We start from the raw sequence: 21,305 nt of genomic DNA on the forward strand, positions 1-21,305 counted from the left end.
GCGAAGTGATATCGTCCCATAGAAAATTTGAATTTCGCGCCTTTTTTTACTGACAAGATTTGGTTGACCATCTATAATAATCGTGATTACAATCATACTCACCTAAAACACTTATTATAGTTTTAAATACTTATTACAGTTTTAAAGTTTTGGTAAATAATTACTCGAGTCAATGGTTGTATATGGTTTCACCCCATTATTCCCCCCTCCCTGCCTTCCCCTATTGGTTAAATATAACTCCCTTTTTCTCGTGTGTGCCTTAGTGTCCGTGTGTCCTACACACGCATACTCATATAAGCCGACCATCACCATCTCGCGCGATTACTCGCACTTCACCCCGGGGCCTCTTCAACGAAAATTCTTCTCATAACAGAATAATGACTTGTACGGTGTAACGAGTCTCTTTATCACTACCAAAGTTTATGTTCTTGCCGAGCCAAATGAGAGTTGTAAAAAGTTTGGAATTAGTTCGTATGAAACGAAACGTAATCAAGCGTGGACTCTGGAGGTAAGTTGTGCCTCAGCCACCAATGCTATGTACCTAGCTAGCTATTTCACAATTTATTTAGGTGTTAGTACTTAAAAAAAAAGCGACTATTTATGATAACTTGAAAGTATTTGACAAAATGAATTTGAGCAGTATTTATTTAGTGCTTTATAGTTTATAAAATTATGAACTACCTAGGTATATACTATTAGGTAACTCGGAACCCTCCCAACACGAGTTAGACTAGTACCTATTTGGCCTTTTTTATAAAATCGAATATTGAAGCTAGGCTACAGAGCCTGAATTAGGTATGACGTAGCTTTTAAAAAAGCAATATAGCCAGCCAAATGCAATATTGTAGTCGTAAAAACGTTATACCGACTTGTATTACTCAAACAACGTGGCTACAAACGATTTTTCCTTCGTGATACGTTTTTCATAGGTTAGTAACGAGGTTTAACGTGTAAAGAGAATTTTTTTAGTGTAAAATCACAGAGCGTTTGTAAATCAATTGGTTTACTTGGATGAGATTTGTGGATTTACTATATTTTTTCTTTTGTATTGCTGGAGTCCTTATATTTAGTATAGTTCTATAGGTACACTAAAACTGCTTCTTTTGCTGATGTAGTAAGAAGCCTCATATTAATAGTGCTAATCAATACTTCGGTAGGTTTATCCACTACCATTAGTTGCCTGCTATCGACACGAGAGCTTCGTTTATACCCATGTACAGTTTGCTTGTTCTTTCTAATACACAATATTGAAACAGTTTGAGTCTGGTCTGCAGCAAGTAGTATATCGCCTCACTCGAAGCTTTAAGTTATCCTAAAATAAAATAACCATTGATTCGAATCGTGCACTGCACAGTTATCACTAATAGACATTTTATTTAAATTCAATCAAATCAAACTTAGGTACTACAATCTTAATAAACGTATTACTTCCTTGATGTCGATTCATTCTATATTACAAATAAAGACGGTCCTTCTATAACCTCTACTGCATCAAAGAAAGTCTAAGTCTGACAGTCACACCCAGTGTTCAAAATGTTTCCATCGGCAAGATCCAAGCCAATTGGCAAGTACCAGTCCAATCATTATCAGCGATCGTTGCTCAATAATCAAAATCAAATTAAGATAATCACCCTGTTGTAGGTATGCCTTCAGTCAATCGAAAGCAAATGTCTGTACCTAGTCCATTATATCAATCAAACAACTCGGGGATACATTCGCATCATTATTGCTAAAACGATAGCAATCATAAAAATAATTTCTGAGTAGTGCAGTGAGGTTGACTGCCAAATTATCCAATTCAAATCTGATTGGCGGTTCCGCTCACAATGCCCACTTTTTTGCGGGCTGTCATCAGAATCAGCCAGGAACCAGTAATTCAAATAAAAGTCATTGTATCGCAGTCAAACACACTCAAGCATAGACTATTTCAATCCTTGACATTCCATCAAACGCGGCCGCCATAACAGACGGTCTGCGACATATATATTAATATCATACCTGTGCTAACTACCACTAAAATGATGTAGCGTAAAATGTAGGTACCTCCGTAGCCCTAGAAATAATTACGTCCCTGTGAAATATATTGTTTATCTTGTGCCTGTTTTGGGAAAGGGCACTTTTATATAAGAAATAAAGAATAAATTAAATAAGAAAAGACAGTGTAATAAACTTTCATAAATAGAGACTAAAATTATTTTTGTCATGTATACGTAGGTATACTGCGGTCATTTAGCGACCGTGATTCAAGCGTAACAACGTCCACAGCAGGATATCTCATTCTGCACACAAAAAGGTCAAAATGTCCGCTTGGTCGCTTATAGTGTCGTAACAAAGATCATTTTTGTTCTGGGATACAAGCACTATGACAATATTACAAGCCCTACCAAGCGATCTAATTGAATTCTTAATTAGATGTGTCGTCAAAAAGAAAGTCATTTGTGACGCGCTGTGATATGAGATTAATTCTCTTTGAACATGGAACACGACCTTTACGGGGCTAATGACAGCGTTCTTTAACAAAGCCTTTGACTATGCAGCTATGTGTCAAGATGTAATATTAAAGTATTTAATTCAAACGAAGACGCCAGTGCTTTATACGTTTTGTTCAATTACTTCAGAATTCAGAATGGTCTAGAGATCTTAAAGATATATTTATTACCATTAAGTTTTTACTGTCAAGTACCTACAAGTATACGAAGTAGTACGAATCCATAACATCATTATTTTTGGACACTTCTTTGTGCACTAGAATTGAAATGACAACAACGGTGAGCCGCAATCATCTTGTTTGCCCCATTGACACTGCGTCCATACAAGCTTATTCAAAATTCAAGCCCTACCCGATACATCGCTTGAACACGCGACCTCAAATATGTTTTTTTAATTAATAAGTTAGTGGTCATTTTTAGACCTAAAACGTTGGCAAATGGATAACCATGAGTGCTTTCGTAATTAGGATACAATTTCGGTAATCTTACCAATGTCCCACTAATGGGCTTCCTTCAAGATTAATAAAAATAATAAACACTTTCCCCTTCTGTCTAAGCATCAGCCTTCGTTTTCAGTTGCCCGAGTAAAAGTTGTAATAGTTACTTTCTAACTAAAAGTTATTCCTAATTTGCCATATTTGATTGGTATCACAAAATGTTTTAAACGGACAACATATTCCTAATTATGGAATATAGAGCCTATACAGGTATAAAGGAAAATGTTTATGATATCGTTCCCGCTGTAACTCAGTCCTTACCTCTACGCGTTTGGTACGGTCACGTATGTTGTTTCTAATTAACATCAACTTGTTCAGCCGCAATGCGTTCGCCATATTGGACTTTACTTCGTATTGTTGGCAACTTTCGCAGTGTAGACCGTTTTGCTGTTTTGACGTAGTCTACTGTTGTAAGTACATTAGAGATAGTGCTGTAGCATAGTACAATATATAGTCTAACAGATATAATTATGTGTGTATATACTCTAAATTTTGTACTTTGTTTATCCTGCAGTAAACTTATTTTCTGATAGGAAAAACTAAGACTCATAAGGGTTATTATGATATAAACCTTTTAGTCTCAAGCGGTGCTAAAATTGTGGTATAAATTACTAGAACAATTTCGGCATACATACATAATTGTATGCCGAAATGGTTTATTCAATATACTTTCAAATGTAACAATTGCAAAAATTAAAAACTCAAATTAAACGTTTTAATAACTTGTTTTTTGTACGTTCGTATATCTCCATAGCCGATGTGGGGCGCGTTGATTAAAACTTTAGCCGTTCCACCGAAACTAACGCATGAGCAAAAACATCAACTGATATGGAAACAAATTCATATCTCACGCTCGTATAATATTAATTTCTAGGTATATTATTTGAAATGAAATATTATATTAAACAACTTTTCACATTTTGAAAATAATTAGGATAGGAACTCTCTATTCAACATAAAAAGCTTTAATAATTAAGTACATTTAGTCTAAAAGTATACAGATATAGGCTGACACTGAGACAATGAGTGATAAATATCATAATGAATGACGCAAATTCTATATGTTTAACAAAAAAGTAAAATGTTAAATAAATGTAAATGTGTTTTAAACCTCAAGTAAAATAGATATAATGCTGGGTATTGCTGTGCTGATTTAAAAAAATGTAGATGTAAATTTCATTAAATGATATCAATATTTTAAATTTACAAAGTACATGACGTCTTGCCCTCAGCTGCATACAAGGCGACTACCTGAAGGTGTACTCAGAAGGGGGCATTCACGGCCCGGGGCCTCCTGGAGTGAACGAGTACTCGGCGTGGCGCGCGCTCTGCGGCAGCCGGGCCGACGCCCCGCCGGCGCTCTACTCCCACGGACCTCTCCTGGTGCTGGAGTTTCATACGGGAAGCAAAGCTAATAATGCCACTGGTTTCGTTGGCACCTATAGATTTATAGATAGGCGTAAGTATATAAACCCTAAATGGTTCCTGTACTTTATCTTATACTATTTTACAAGCAATATTTATTTATACATACACATACTGATTATTCATGCACTTGAGAAAAACAATAAATAACTTTAAAGTTCGTAAATCTGTTCGCAAGGTTAAATTTAATGAAGTTATCTATCACCAAGGTGTTTTAAATAAGAAAAATAAATCAAGTTGGCAAAACGACAAAAACATAGTGATAATTTTTTTGGAGAATTTTACACGGTTTAACCTAGTCCCACAGTGGTGTTACTAGGTTAAACGTGACCAGAACCTTTTATTGAATGATATAAATATTTGTGTTATATACACAAATAAATGTCCTTACCAGGATTCGAACCCGGGACCTCCTGCTTCGTAGACGGGGTCACTACCGACTAGGCTAGGAGGTCGTAAAAATATCAACTACACGCAATATTAAAATGTATATGTACTTTAAGCTATCCAGTATGTTTTAGGTTAAAGTATACGTTTCAATTGCGCACAGTGAAAGTTTGTATATTTAACAATCAAGATTAACTGCAGGCATTAACACTCTAGTACTCATTACGAACGCACACATTATACAAACTGTCCCGGAACTTTCGGGACAGTGAACATCAAAAACACATGTTGAATATGTAAATTATGCCGAAACTGATTCTAACAAAAGGCTTGAACTATTAAACTTTTTGCCTTCAGGTAATTTCGAGACAGATGGCGTACATATTCCCAACACACGGTGTGACTACGTGTTTAATTCGCAAGCCAACCGGCCCATGTATGGTCGGATGTATAGCCCAAGATATCCCTCGAGCTATCCCAGCAACATCCGGTGTACTTATCATTTTCACGCCAGGTTTGTACGAAATGTATCTGTCGGCGGCCGATCGTAAGATCAGGCAGATCGTAATGTTCCTGTGTAATGTTTTGACGATAGTGACATTAAACCAATATATAGGTTGGATAGGTTCGTTAGGTTGCTTTAGATGCCCGAAGGGCAAACTGCCCGACTCAGGGAACGGGTCAAAGATTTTCACGTTTCACGATATGCCTAGGAATTTCACGATATGCCTAATCTTACGATCGGCCGCCGACATATCTATAGGTAATTGATGTGCTTAACTTCATATAAAACAATATTATCAAACTTGCCTTAAACTCTATAAAAATTTAAGGAATATGACTAGCTTTTTTTAACTAAAATTCGACGTCGAATTAGTCTACCTACTTATTACTTAATTTTGATGACTTTGGCAATTATGGTACGCTTTGACACAAATTTCATGAGATTTATTTTAAGAATACCGACAAAACGAACTTGCATTAATAATAAAGCTTTGTGGGTGAATTGAAAAAAAAAATGTACGTAGACATAGTTATGGCTATAATTCAGTCTTAATTCATCCTTCTTTATTTGATTCCATTGTGTTACGTTTAACCCAACATACGTAATGTAGGTAACTTAAACGGCAAGTAACTGACTCTCAATAAATTAAGGTTTTTAACTATGAATGTACAATATTTTTCAATTGATATTAATAAAAATAATGCTTTTATAAGCTACTTGTTTTGTTTCAGACAACATGAGAGAATCAAGTTAGTTTTCGAAGAATCGCTTCTTCAAAAAGGAGATGAAAGGTATCATCGTGAAAAATGCTTGGCTTGTAACAATGTATTTTCCAAGTTATTTATTTTATGTTTCTGTTGCAGCTGTCTCAATCGAGCTGATATTATAAAAGTTTTCGACGGGCGGTCGACAACAGCACCGGTTCTCGCTATGCTTTGCAATGAGATAGTAGGTAAGACAGGATTGTTCTTTAAAAAATGTGATGAACATTTTGTGCCACGAAGACGCGCCCAACTCTTCCTTCTAATATCAATTCTCGTTTATAGTTCTAGTGTGCAACATATTAACAGTTTTGTCTATAACTAATAATGTGTACCTATAGACAAAATTTTGCATAAGTACTTGAACTATAAGCGATTAGGAAAAAGAGCAGGGCGCGTCTTAGTGGATGGCACAAATAACTTACAGTAAAACTTTTACAAATAATACTGAAACGTTGCACAATTATATTATATACGTATATATTTATAATAATTTAATTTTTTTAGGGTATGAAATTTTGTCAACTGGGCCCGATCTACTGGTCCAGTTTACAGCTAATTCGGACGCCTCTGGTCAAGGCTTCAAAGCGAGCTACCAATTTGAAATGGACGACACTAATACAGGTTCAGTGAGATAATTAACCGAATGATAGGTTTTAATTATTTAAATCTTGGACGAAATATGTCATTATGTTTAAAGGGGCCCACTGATTAACAGTCCGCTGGGACGGTATCGGCCTGTCAGTTAGAACAAAATTTTGACAGTTCCGAACAACTGACAGGCCGATACCGTCCTGCGGACTGTTAATCAGTGGGCCCCTTTAAGCTGTCGACCAAAGTCAATTTCAATATACGTTAACTGTAAGACAAATTGTTAAGTTGTCAACAGCTCAAATACAACGTGTTTACAGAGTACAACGCATTGTGTGCTAAGAAGTAATCGCAAGTAATTTATAACTTCGCATTTATTTCACAGATGGCGACGTCAATAAAAAGTCCAGTACGAGTACAAGCGAAGCAATATCCGGACTGGGCCCGGCAGTGAGTGCCGCAAGTGAGTCGATTACTTTCGGACAAGAGTATCATTAATTCTAATTAAAATATACCGAAATATTAAGTTCTTGATATAATGAATTATCAATTTTAGGAAACATTATAGTGTACAATGTTTTCCTAATAAGTTTAGTCGTTTTGCAGTCGCAAAAGCTGAATATGCTTGTAATTCATTTAGTATTACATATCTAACATATAAGTAAATTATAATTTATATCATAACATTGACACCTCACTGTAAAATCGTTAATTTTTCATGATAATTAGCAGAAAATATATGTAGTAAACGTAAAATTATCATTAGGTACTTTTCTTCAGTTAATAAAATAGGTATACTACTTTTTTTAGCTTCATCTTGTGACCAAGTATTCAGTAGTGATAAAAGCAAGAGTGGCAAACTTATGTCACCTCTCCATCCGGCGCCGTATCCCCAGAAGACAAAGTGCCATTACGACTTCCAGGCCAGGGGAAGAGAACGGATCCGACTAGTTTTCGAAGATTTTAGCCTTCAGAGGATAACTGCCAGCATGGTGGAGTAAGTTTTAGTAATATCTAATCATTATATTTGTACGAGTATGCTGATGATTCCTATTGCACTGTGATTTGATGCTTAAATCATAAGACTATAGGTAAGTTAAAAAATATATGTCGGATTACTTATGTATTGATTACTTATGTACTTATGTATGATTACTTATGAATTTCAACTTGTCACCTAAAAGTTCATTCGCCCATACAGGAAGAAAACAATCAAACCATTTTCGTTGCTTCTAAATTTAAGAATACCTACACTCGAGTTGATTTCCAGTCACGGAACATCTCCATGTCCTCTGATCTCATATAAAATGCATCCGACACTAAATCCCACGGCAGGAAAATTTATCGCTGAACCGGTCGCAATATAAGAGAGAGAACAACATGTTCATGGTATTTAATATGAATCAATGAAGGAATTTGACAAACTATTAATAATATACGAGTATTTTAACGATGTTTACCCTATTTAATTACGGCTGAATTGAAAAAATAGTAGTTTATGTGACTGTTACATAAAGAGAGGCATTAAAATAGGAGTGTGGGTTTAAGAAACGAACGTTAGTGAGTGTCTTAATAGGATCACACGAGTGTTTTAACCTTTTCGAGGCCGTGTCAAACACAAAAGCTGTCTCTCAGACGCCACGTCACCGAAGTGTCAAAACTGTAATTGAACTTTATGCATATGCACCTAGGTTTATGTTGCTCTGTGGTCTATGACCGATTAATACGTCTTTGGCGTTGGACCTGCGGTACGTATATATTGGTCATTGGCGTCCAAAAGGTTAATGCCTAATTATGTACGGTTACGTACACGACTTTATCTAAAAACATATTTAAAACTAATTAAAAGATAAACTGTACGTCAAATGGCGGTGAATGTAAACTTTTATCACGCATGTCACGCATCCATAGTTTTTTTAAATTCCTGGACAAAAGGATGAAGTCCCTATTCTCATGTCACTCGAGATCAAATATCGTGCGGTTTATATTAAAAAACATACTAAATAGACGTTTCGTATCGATAACGTGCCATTGTTTAAAGTTGAAAATTGGATTATATTCTATTTTGATTTTAGTTTTTGCAGTTTTAATAAAATATCGATTATTTTTTCACCATTCTATTTTGTTTACCTTATAAATATGCCAACAGGAAAAAACTGTTTAACTATAGCTGTTTGTACAACATAAGTACAAATTATAAGCTGACTTAAAAAAACGTATTTTGTATACAAACAAATAATAAAAGTATTTAAAAGCTGACAAATTAAAAATATGTTGTAATTCCACGGCACCAAAATAAAATTAAAACTTAATAAAATCTTCTACATAGTAATAAATATTGTTAGTACATATTGGATAAGTTTAGACCGAAAGAGGGTGGGGTGACCTCTCTGGGCTCAAAAATATTTTCTCATACTTAGTATCTATCTACTATCTTCACATTCAGACAGTAAGAAAAGTTTCTTACCTTTGTCGTGATAGAGCTTAGTTTAGATTCTACAACGTTACGCTATTGTAATGAATAATTTGTTAGTTCACGTAGATAATTACCCAGACTCTACATTTGTGAGGTTTAGTACTCATGTTTACGGCTACTACTTAATTAAACATTGATACAGCAAGATATGTAATGTACTTTCAGTATAATAGTCATAAGTAGTAATAGGAATGTGGTATGCCTTATACCTATATATTACACTTATCATCATACCTCGCAACCGAGCTAGCAAATCTGTAGCAGTTGTACGTCAGGGTTATCACTACTACGCATAAACTAAAGTACAAAAAATATATTTTCTTTGTTTTCAAACACACCAATATTATCAAGCAATAAAAATTCCATGTTAATATTTGAAATAAATGCGAAAAAAAAACGTGATTTTATAAACAAAATAACAGATACATTGAGACGCATCTAATATTGACATTGACCTGTTAATTTATATTATTTGACAGTAAATTGAACCGGGTTATATCGGAAGAGGGTCAACAAGGTTCTCGATCAATTTTATTAATCTTACATACAATAAAGTTAAAGCAAAATGTTTCATCATAATCGCCAACCCTGACACAAAACTGTCATATGCTACGGTTTTGCTAGCTCCGTTGCGGGGTATGCTTATCATCTTGCTCGTCGTGTTAATTACTAATGGCGTTGTTTTATAATCGTATGTCAAATTTAATAAACCGTTGATAATCGTTAGTCCCCGTGTCCCCCAAAGCTTACGCCAGAACAAATACACTAATAGCTGAAATAAAGATTTAATATTGTACAGACTGAAGGAAATCTTGTCCTGTTCAAACTCAGTTCAGAAGCAGACCGAGCGAGCGTTTTCACACAGACCCCATTCTTTAAGATAAGCTGTTTCAAATCTTCGAAACGTAAACCACCGCCTAAAATCCTTGTAAATACTATTCATTGAATCATTCTGTTACAGCTGTGAGAGCATGGATTCTCTGGACGTGTTTTTGTATGTAGACGGTCGACTTGAAAAGATGGCTTCCTTTTGTGGAAACGATGTACCAAAGCCAATAATGTCGAATGGACCGAAAATGTCTATTGAGTTTCGTGGGATTTACTCGTCGAGACATAGTAGGGGTTTTAAGATATCGTACTATTTTGTAGAAGGTTAGTATTGTGAACTTTGATTGTGATGAGATTGTTATTTTAATTTTGCGCCGAAAGATCATGAAATTAGTAGCGATCAGCAAACTTAAATATACATTGCTAGTGTTCAGTAATATTATTTCATTTTATATTGGGTTCAAAACATAGATGTAATATAAACAAAGCATCTATGTTCATTTGTCATTATCTGCTGAACGATTAAGCCATTTCTTGTCTGACATTTTCATATTTAGTCAATTCTTTTTTATAAGTACATACAATTACATTAACACATTTGACGAATATTAAACTTTATGTTATTACTTGCGTATTCATAACGTATGTATATTTAATTGTTTTCATAAATATAATAGGTAAATCCCTCTACTTTTCAAGCGTTCGTTTAATTCATATGCGAATATAGGTACGTAGTTAATGTGGACTTGTAACTTTTTTAGATTATGGAATTGCGACGGGAACGCAACTTTTGGAATTTCCATGTGCCTTCGTATTTAATAGTAGCGAGTGGAGCCGAGGAGCCGTGACGTCACCTAACTATCCTGGTCTTTATCCACGGGATACAGAATGCAATTACTTTTTCTACGGAAATGAAAACGAAAAAATACATTTACATTTTACGTACTTTGACGTGGAAGGAGTTGTGCCGTAAGTAACCTTTGTTTTTATTATGGCTTGATTTTATTTTCGTTTTAATTGGAGATTGTTTTAAAGCTTACAGCGTGAACAAGAAGTCCAAAGTATTAATTCAAAAACCGATCACATAACCTACATACGAGTATGTGCATGATTAAGATGGTTTAACTCTTTCACAGAACATAATTGGAATAAAGAACCTTTAATCAAACTGATGTAAGAAATTAAATAACCCGATTCTCGTAAGGTTCATGAGCAATGTTACCCCTATTTTTTTTAAAGGTCTATTTGGGTTAAGATTAAAACAGGGGTAAAGTCCTCCATAATTCCGAATCAACTGTAGCTACCTAGTATTTTAAGCGTTGGCAAAAAAAATCTAATCGCTTGGTTTACATGAGATTCAATGTTTAGTTTTAAATATTCTAAAACCTATTTATTGCCGATCATCAATAACATGCATTAACTTCTCCGAGTCATTTTTGTTGAAAATGTTTATCTGTCTATATTCTATATTTATAACTTTATTTACTCATTTATACCATATTACCGTAGTGTTATCGATGAAATAGAAAGCAAAAAACATGTCTTATATACCTTATTTATAACCTAATATTCAATTTTTCAACACAAGCTTTGTATTTCATTTTGCGATGATTCCAACGCAACACTGCACATCTTATCAAAACCCGTTCCATCTTACCTCAACGCACCGTAATTATAATTTTTCAATTCAATTTTTTTCTACCAATTTTCTCTACCAAGAAACGTTAAGTCTTACTATTTGTAAAGTCTGTGTTACACACAAATAACTATATGTTCAAACATTTGTATTGAGTCGGAATTCCATGCCCTGGCCACGTACCTTGTCCCAAATATATATTAGCGCGGTGTGTGCCTGACAAACGTCGAGCGGTGGGATTTTATTCCGCACGTCCCTCGTGTCGAACGTCTAGTCACACACAATAGGGTAGTGACGCTTTGTATTGAATATAAACGGAATATGCTAAAACGATTTTTTTTCGTAGAAATGTAACTAGAAATTGTGGCCACGAGTTCCGTCGAAATATAGGATTCAATAGTTAGGATATTTCCGAACGGTATATTGAAGCACGCTTTTTTCTGCTTAATTGAGGAAATTCAATTCAAAATTGTACCTCCTTATGTTAGGAAACAACAGTACTTTGTTACTCTGTTGTTGTACCATGTTTCTCGCCCGGAATGCCGTTGACACGATTTAGGAATGTTGGCGGCCGATTTAGTGAATTTATATTGCCGTTACATATTCATGATCCTTAGGCTCCGTGAAATAACATGAAACGTATAAGTTCTCAAATTACCTAATATTCACCCTTTACCTAACAAACTAACAAATTATTTGCCATACTTACAATATTTTAAGTTTATCTTAAACGTTTTGTTGTAATCATTTTGTAATGTGCTTTTAGTTATGTTGTAAATTTAAGGTTAAAGTAATGTTAATTTAATTAAATAATTCATTAATTTGAGTTTTTTCGTTTGTATTTTTTATATTACTATTTAGTGTTGCGATAGAGCGGAGAAAAGTTGCCGGTTCCATGACGTGGGGATTAGTTAGTATAAGTTTATTTATAATATTTTTCTTTAATATTCTTACATGTTGGTTTAAGTTATATAGTGAACGTATATTATACTTCCCTGTTGTGATTTTATTTATGTCATTTTACAGTATTTTTTTATATATTTAGGGCTGCGGTTACGATATCAATGCAGGTTGAAAATAATCTTTCAAATCTTTGTTAAAACAATGGGTAATAATTTTGTTTTATTAAGTTAACTGATTTAGAAATATGACAAACAATTTTCAAGCATTAGTCGCACCTAACGAACCGTATATAGGCCAGTAAAATTTTATTTGTATCCACAAAAACTAGTTAAAACACATGTGATATTTTCAGATGCGAGGCAGTGTCAGCGAGCGACTATGTACAAATTTCGAACAAAATAGTGGATACTGAAGGCCATAGGCACTGCGGGCAGCTGAAGGAACTTCAATTCAAATCTGAGCGAAACTTCTTGAGGGTCACCTTTAGGTCAAATGATAGGCTTGATGGCACTGGATTTAAAGCCGATTACATATTTCTAAAAGATTCGTTTATGCATAGTATAACAATGCCGGATTCCGATAATGGAGGTACTTAAATCAGTATTATATCGTTATTTCCCTTACAATGCTAAGACCAAGGACCAAGGAGATATCTGCTTGGTAATTTGTTGTATATAGATCATATAACCTTACCCATTGTTCCAGGGTCGCCTCATACATCAAAGCTGATATTCCTGACATTCGCGTTTGACATCATCCGAGAATTCTACAGCTATCTTCTAAAATGTTGAACATTTCTGTGTGAAGACAAATTAAGTAAATATTTTGTTGTTGTTTCAGAGTTTTATTAAAATCGCTAATAAAGTATGATCTGGAATTACTACGCCTACACTTGTACAATAATACAATATACCGTAAAAAGGCGGATAATGAATACAAAAATATTCGTTAGGTACCTACTTAAATTTTGAATTCTACATTAGTTCTTTTAAATAAGAGGATTTTAACTATATGTCAAACCATACCGTCGATTTCAAGATACGTTTAAATTTGGTTATGAATAGGTACCATATATAATCATTTTGGTGAGTACCTGATGTTTTGGCACTGCTGGAAGTACCTACTATATTTTTCTAATAGACATTGAAATCTTTCTCCGGGACCATGAGTGCAACGTCGCGTTCGAAACGGCAGAAGGTAATTTCAAATAAATTTAATGTACATACGATACTTAATTAAGTAGGTAAACCATTCATGATATTGCCATTACTTTTCCGAGCAAGTAAGTACTATTAATATTGAAGATTATGTGTAAACCGTCACGCAAACGGAGGATTATCGGAGACGGCGAGCGTAAAGTTCTCTGTAGTCTGGCTTACTAAGTATTCACGTCAGTTGCAATGCAAAGCAAACTAGATTATGTCAATATAGATGGGTTTTGAATGTCAGCAATGTATAGTAAGTCAATATATATAGATAATGGTCTTTGAATGTCAGCAACGTGTAGTGCTAATTTTTATACACGTTTTTATAGCGCACTAGTACTAACTTCACACCTGCATCCCCTCTATTCCTGCCAATTATCGGAGTCAACATGACTAGTCATAAGAGCTTAAATTCAGCTACTAGAATAAATCCAGCAACTGAGTAAGTAGCTATTAGATCCACTTTCCACATCCTACATCAATACAGCTTGATGACACCAAATTATTATATTGACACACATGTCACATATCCACACAATATATTTACTGATAAAATATCAAAAAACTGCACGATAAAAACTTTTCCAGCTGTGGTAGGACTGCCGAAAAAAAAAATTGCAAACAACTGTCTGATGGTACGGAATCCCCGGCCGAAGTAATTTATTTGAGTTTTTAACAAAGTTTCTACTCGTATTATGAAAATAAAAAGAATGTTTTTAGATAACTCTAATTAAATACAGTAGGTATTATTTCGGTTAGATTGCAATATACCTTTGAGCATATTATGTAATTTGTGTTGAACACACAATATTTGTCTCCTTTACAGTTATTTAGCAATGTCCTTGACTTAGGTCAGTGGTATGGATCAAAATTTTTGGCTGATTAATATAGGGTACCTATAGACGGTAAAGTTGCTTGCACTAAAACATTAAATTGCATTAAAACATTAAAACATTAAAACTCAGGCGGGAGAATAGGTTGACAGATAAAGTTCCAAGTACGAGTACGAGTAGGCATCGATTGCCGACATCCATCATCATTATCATTATCTTTTTAACTGTAGTATGTTTAAAAAACACCAAAGAGCAAGTATGGAGATGAGAGTTCTAAAATTTGAAAGGAAGTCTATACATGACATATTTTTGTGTGTATGTCGTATGTATAAAGTCAATCGAGATCCATATTATCACAATTAAATGTAACATAATTTTTTAGTTACGTTATTTACAACAATTTAGTAGGTACATTAATATCACAATCGACAGCAGAATAGGCAGTGAGAACATTGTGAGTCGGAGAAGTGTTGTAAAATAGCACCTCACAATTCTATTAGCACTCGAGTCACGACGACATAGAGATCAATATCGAAATTCAAACTTCACGTTTTAAAAGAGAGTCTCGAGGAAAATCCGAGTATTTGCTTGAGGAACCGGCATTTTGAATTAAATGAAGATAGATTTTCTCGCACTACCAATATAACCTTTAAGCAAGGTTGAACAATTTATGTTGGTAAGTAATTCTGAAGGTTACTTTAATTGTACTTTAAATGCGGTATTCGGATCAGGCGTCTCCCGAACCGGCACCCCATATTTGAGATTAAGTAACAATGCATAATAATAACGTGGAAATAAAATTGTTGTCCCATTTTTACGGCTTCATACGTAGTAAGTAGAGCGCGACATGCATGCGGCGGGGCTCGGCCACATGTTCACGGTGCGGCGCCGTCACCGTGAGACGCCGCGATGCTGCAAGGATTCACGATGCTGCACCGTGGATAAACACGGCATCGTAAAGACTTATGGTGCCGCCGCGCCGTGGAAATGCAAGGTGCTGATGCCGCCGCGCCGTGCTACGTCATCGTGACACGGCGTCATGTCACGGCACCGTTCAAAGTGCCGCGCTGCATCGTACAGATTTTGCCAGTGTTTGATATAGATCCGAAGGGATCACATGTGAAGACACGTGTTCTGCTCTTGCCGTTGTTACGAAGGCGCAGAAATAAAAATAAAATTTGAACCCTTTCTATCATGAATGAAGATGAAATCATGTAACGTACCTATCCACATAAAGGTGTTGTATAGATAGTCAAACGCATGGGCTCTATCTATACTATTGTTAAGTTTGCGTTCAGATGCGGTACTCATCACCAACTTTTAGTATGTTGTTGGGACCCCAAAACTGGCTGGAAACAGTGGCGCCGTAGTTGCAGCGTTGACGTGGGCGATGTCACGAATCTTCTTCATAAAACTAGTGACGTATTTAAAGTTCTAATCCCGACAGCAATGCAGCAACGACAAAAACGCAATTTGTCGAGTAAATTGATATGCCAACTTGAACGCTGCAACAGTACCTAATGCTGTTGCGGTCACCATCTTAATGTAAGCTTCAATTATACTGACAGGGCTTGGGTAGTATTGGAATTTTAGTTTGTCTCTAGTGAAGATGGATTTATGACAAAGACTTCTAAATGTGATTATTATTCCATACAGAAAGGTTTAATAACAGTCTTATAATAATATATTACTCAGATCTGTAAATGTGACAGAGTGAGGAAATTATACCCAAGTCGACATTTCCTTGGAACGTTTCTACGGTCATTTATTTCGTAGGACGAATCCGAAAATTGACGGCAAAACCTTTAAATCCTGTAGACCATTTCGGATAGAAGTTTGCGTGCAAAGGCTTTTAGAGTTCCGTAAGTGTATTGCAATTTATTGCTATGTATACCTACCTATGAACTATTCGTGTCTTTTCATAAAGTTTACACTGCAATATAAACGTAAGAGATAGTGAATGATAACTTAAATCATAACTATGATAATTCATGAAATACGAGTATACTGTAAAAAATATCTTTAGGGCAAATGCCCGGAAACTTGCGAATTTACCTAATTGTAATCTTTGTAGGTACATTAAAATCAATTAAATATAACCCTTTTTATTAAATTGGCTTAGTATGTAGGTAGGTAAGTATTTACTTTAAATTAGTTCATTTTATAGTTGAAAATAATGGTTTTTATCGAAACGGAGAATCACTGGGGCAGTATTGTTTATTATTCCGGAAAGATTTTTTCTGGGTGTTGAATCTAAATTACTACTCAGTAAACGAAGATTTAAAAGATAACCGTCTTCATTAACTTTTGCAAAGAAAAATTTGGTCATTCATTTTTGATATGTTGATCAGGGGCCACAGATAGATCACTACATAGTAGGTATAAAACAAAGTCGCTTCCCTGTCTGTCTGTATGTGTGCTCAGATCTTTAAAATTACGCAACGGATTTTGATGCTGTGTTTTTTAATAGATAGAGTGAATAAAGAGGAAGGTTTATGTACAATTTGTTAACCCGTGCGAAGCCGGGGCGGGTCGCTAGTAGATAGATAAAATGACAATCGTATATCGACAAACGAATAAATGTAGGATGACAGATACAACGAAAATTTGCGTAATAATTTCCATACAATATCCAAGTTTAGTTTGTCGTTTTCTACAAACAATTGTGACTTGACTAAGGGTTTACCGCTAACATCTAAAAACGCTTTCTGCCTGTGTTGATCTAGCATTATTTAAACACTGTGGAAACACTCAAGGTGTAGTAAGTATTGTAAGTAATAATAAGAAGAATTTGCAAAATTCAACCCCTGAGATCCATCAAAATGGTTAATGACTATTACTAGTAAGCTTTGTACTTAGTAGGTAATGTAAGGTAATATACTGAACTGAACACAGGAAGAAACTGTAGACATAGTTCAATTATTTTAAATAAGTACCCTGAAGTATGTATTACCTACGTAAAAAACAAAAAGTTTAAATTTCCCCAAAAGTCGGGAGGCCGTTTAGCAGATTTTTGTAAAATATCCGCGAACACACCTGAAAGTGGCATAAATTGAAAGTACTTTTCGGCTCGGATACAGGACCCCGCAAAATTATGAATCGCCGTAGGGCCCGCCAAAACAGGGTCTGATTTATATGCAATTTTTGAAACGTTCAGTGGGCACTAGTACTTATTTCACAAGATTTTGTAAACTTGTATGTAGTTATTTACTACGACTCTCGCGAAATGATTGCGGTCACCTTTTTATTATATTTTTTTATATATCTACCTATAATCAATTGTTTACATGGGACTGAGTACATTTTCTAAAAATGGTCCCTACCGATCCAAAAGCTATTTAAGATTGTACCTACAGGCATAGAGAAAAAAATACATAGATTGCTCACTCTATACATCAGTTTTAGTACCAAAAAGACTATTAGCATCTAGCATCGAGTAGCGGAACTATCAGTACTGCTACTTGACAATAGATGTAGCACCGACCGGAAAGTCTTACGCTGTTGAGATAAGACTTTCCGGTCGGTGCTACATCTATTGTCAAGTAGCAGTACTGATAGTTCCGCTACTCGATGCTAGATGTAGACACTGAAATTAATAGTTTAACTTATGTATGGAGTGAGCACTCTTGTCTTATTATATTTCTCTATGCTACATGATAAAATTTGGTCATGAATGATATAGTAAATCTTATAAATGATTGTGATATCAAATATTATGTAGTTTGATAACTATCACTTTTAGCATTACAATTATGTCTCACCGTACCTACCTAAATATTTATTATGTTTTGTCCAGCGTCTTTACCAAGTTTTCTTATTTTTTATTTATTGTTAATTGGATAATCCAAATAATCAACGTCAGGTTGAGGTAATTCGGAGGTGTTTTAACATTGATGTATTTGCCTTTTTGACAGAAAAATGCCTCTCATATTGAAACAACTTTCATTGCTTAAAGTAGAAAGTCTTCGTGAGTACAGTCATTGATCCAATGTAAGTATAATCTCTTCTGCCTCCTTGTGTTTTTAAGTAGATGTAGGTTTTTTTTTCGCGAATTCAGCATTGGTCCCATAATAAAAGTTGTTCAGTATTACCTATAAAAATCAATACGCAGAGTATTGTTGATGATTAAAATGTCATTCTGTTTTAAGACAAGGTACGATTCTCTCCTGAGAATTACCAACAAGTTTAACGAACAAGTAATAAGTGAATTACTTAACTCGTAAGCGTGCATAGGTAAGGGATGACTTTTTTTTACGCGGTAATTATGAAAAAAAGGCTTTATGCTGTAACTTATACATTACCTATATGGCCGTAATTAGCAACATTAGCTCCATAGGTAGAATCAATCTCACAACTTGGCGGCTAAGTATTCGTCAAGTAAAAACAAAACAGACATACGTCATCCTTTTTATCATGCGGGTGACAGCTGACATTTAAGTGGTTAATTAAGTTAAGAGGAGGCCTCAACTATTTGGTGACCACAAACTCTCGACCAAACAGGAAAATGCTCTTCCGTCTGAAACTTTGATACCGATTTATGTCATGTTTGAAATTGAGAACCGCAATTGTCTTTCGTGAACGTATTTCATGGAACGTTTCTGTGGGAAACCTAACAAGGATGGTTTTAATTAAACATACGTACGAACATTTACCCTTCCAATGGTTTTAGGAAGCTATTAAATATACTTATAATGGAAATTTCGATTGAAGAATTAGAACAATATTATGTGAGCAACAGTAACATTTCTTAGAAATTCAATAACTATCTAGACACGCGGTAGCGTGTCTAGCCAAGTTCATAGATAACAATTTATCACCATTAGGCAGAATATTGTTTTGTTACCTCCTACTGGTTTTCTATCTGAAAAACACACAGCGCGTTTTTGATTGATAATTATTTTAAGTTTATATTTAACTTGCAGTGCTCGTATTTAATTATGCAAGGTAGGCGTAGGTTTACCTTAACTATGAATGTCTGTGGAGACTACTGAGTCTTTGGGGGTTTCAGACACATTTAATATATTAAAACCGGCGGCCAATTGTAACTTACATTTTGATGTTAACACCGAATATCGTCAGACACCATGCTGCTAAATACCAACTAATCTCTAAACGCGTAACACGTTGCCAGCATAATGAGTACAAACACTAGCTGTTGATTACAACAGCCATAAGGCACCATAACGCTGATTTACCCGCTGCTCGTGACAAATTAAATGCCTATGCTTGCCCAAATTATAACAGCTGAGGTCAGGCAAAATTGGTTATATTAATACAGCTCATTTCGTAGCGTAGTGACACCTTTCGGTTTGCAACATTTTCCGTCGTTTCCAAGTTGATTCCATACAGAGATATCAAGCACGACAAAATTGCAGTAGACGCTTGGAAAATCACTACCGCGTACAGGGTTGAAAAAACTTTATATGTATTTCTTTTAACACCGATTCGATCGATCATGAAAAACAAGCGTCCACATAATTAAAAGCGGTCAGGGCTGTCCCTGTAACCTATGGACGCCTGCAACTTCAGAGGTGTTACAAACGAGTTATACAATTATGTACTGTTACAGTACATAATTGTATAACTCGTACAGTCAATACAGTATTGACATCTTATTTCTGGCTGTCCCTAAAACATAATTATAGGTACTTATCGGGATCGAATCATGGCATTTACGAGTATTTGTGTGTTTATCACAAATATTTGTCCTTGAATTTATGGATGTTTTCTAAATATGTACAAGCTTATTTGAGCTTACGATGGCACTAAGTCGATTTGTGTAAGATTGTCCAGTATTTATTTATTATTAACTTACCATAATTAAAAGTAATTAATTAATGTACTATGTTCGTGTAAAATTTAAATTTAGGGATACCTACGTTTATATTTTGCATATCATGCCTCTAATTAAAGAAATATCCTATATTATCTGTTAACGCCCAAATTAAATTTATTTAACAGATTTCATTGTTTTATGAGCTTTTTTTATCACAACCGTTGCTAAAGCAATTTTCTTTCCTTTGTTTATTTTTATACTCTAATAAATTGTGATTAGCGGAGGATTAATTTTTTAACAATAGAAAATGCCTCAGGCTTATTATTTATAAACTAAAACTAAATAACACTTATTAAAATTTTCAGTTCTACGAAATGTGGTTTGTAAATGTTATGAACCGTATCAATTTTCAGCGTTATATGTAATTATGTATATTATGATTACATTGACTACACAGTATGCAGTTGAGATTTTTATTTATTTCTATTAGAAATACAATGACCAAATATCAGTGTTTTTACGAATATTCGTTTTCGCCGAATATTAAAAAGGACTTATCTTTATTAGTAATTTTTTTGGTAATTATTTCAAATTTTCTTAAGTTAAAATTAGTCTTACACGGAATTTAGTAGTGATGCACAATTAAAAAACATAACCGTGGCCTTAGCGAGAAAAAATAAAAATTAAAAATTACAGAATAAAACCCTAATCCTTCACGCAAAGAAGCGCCAGTCGTCAAGCTGTGGAAACCTGCCCGTGAATACAGTTCAATAATACAACTGAACGCTTTTAAGTACTTATGTATCATTCAAAATCAGCATGAAAAAAGCGGCCAAGTGCGAGTCGGACTCGCCCACGAAGGGTTCCGTATTTAGGGGATTTATGACGTACCTATTCTCTCTCAAACCAATCTCGTCTCGTTCTCGTCGATCTCGTTCAAACCAATTTTCGGTGGAAGTTTGCATGGTAATGTACATCATATATTTTTTTTAG

At 34.8% G+C, this 21,305-nt stretch overlaps 1 protein-coding gene across 2 annotated transcripts in view; it reads left to right on the forward strand.

Annotated features, from left to right (window-relative positions):
• The window catches only part of LOC134658122 (suppressor of lurcher protein 1-like), a 61,945-nt gene extending 48,613 nt beyond the window's left edge, over window positions 1–13,332 (forward strand). For both annotated transcript variants that reach the window (XM_063513740.1, XM_063513732.1), the window contains exons 5-15: window positions 4,219–4,445; window positions 5,156–5,312; window positions 6,035–6,094; window positions 6,167–6,255; window positions 6,572–6,688; window positions 7,041–7,118; window positions 7,466–7,652; window positions 10,093–10,283; window positions 10,721–10,928; window positions 12,851–13,086; window positions 13,204–13,332. In XM_063513740.1, the coding sequence (XP_063369810.1) occupies window positions 4,219–4,445; window positions 5,156–5,312; window positions 6,035–6,094; window positions 6,167–6,255; window positions 6,572–6,688; window positions 7,041–7,118; window positions 7,466–7,652; window positions 10,093–10,283; window positions 10,721–10,928; window positions 12,851–13,086; window positions 13,204–13,289 (1,636 nt within the window). In that variant the 3' untranslated portion in view covers window positions 13,290–13,332. The remainder of the gene's footprint in view (window positions 1–4,218; window positions 4,446–5,155; window positions 5,313–6,034; window positions 6,095–6,166; window positions 6,256–6,571; window positions 6,689–7,040; window positions 7,119–7,465; window positions 7,653–10,092; window positions 10,284–10,720; window positions 10,929–12,850; window positions 13,087–13,203) is intronic.
• Window positions 13,333–21,305: the final 7,973 nt, after the last annotated feature.

Source organism: Cydia amplana, chromosome 2, assembly GCF_948474715.1.
Source record: "Cydia amplana chromosome 2, ilCydAmpl1.1, whole genome shotgun sequence".
NCBI classification, from domain to species: Eukaryota; Metazoa; Arthropoda; class Insecta; order Lepidoptera; family Tortricidae; genus Cydia; species Cydia amplana.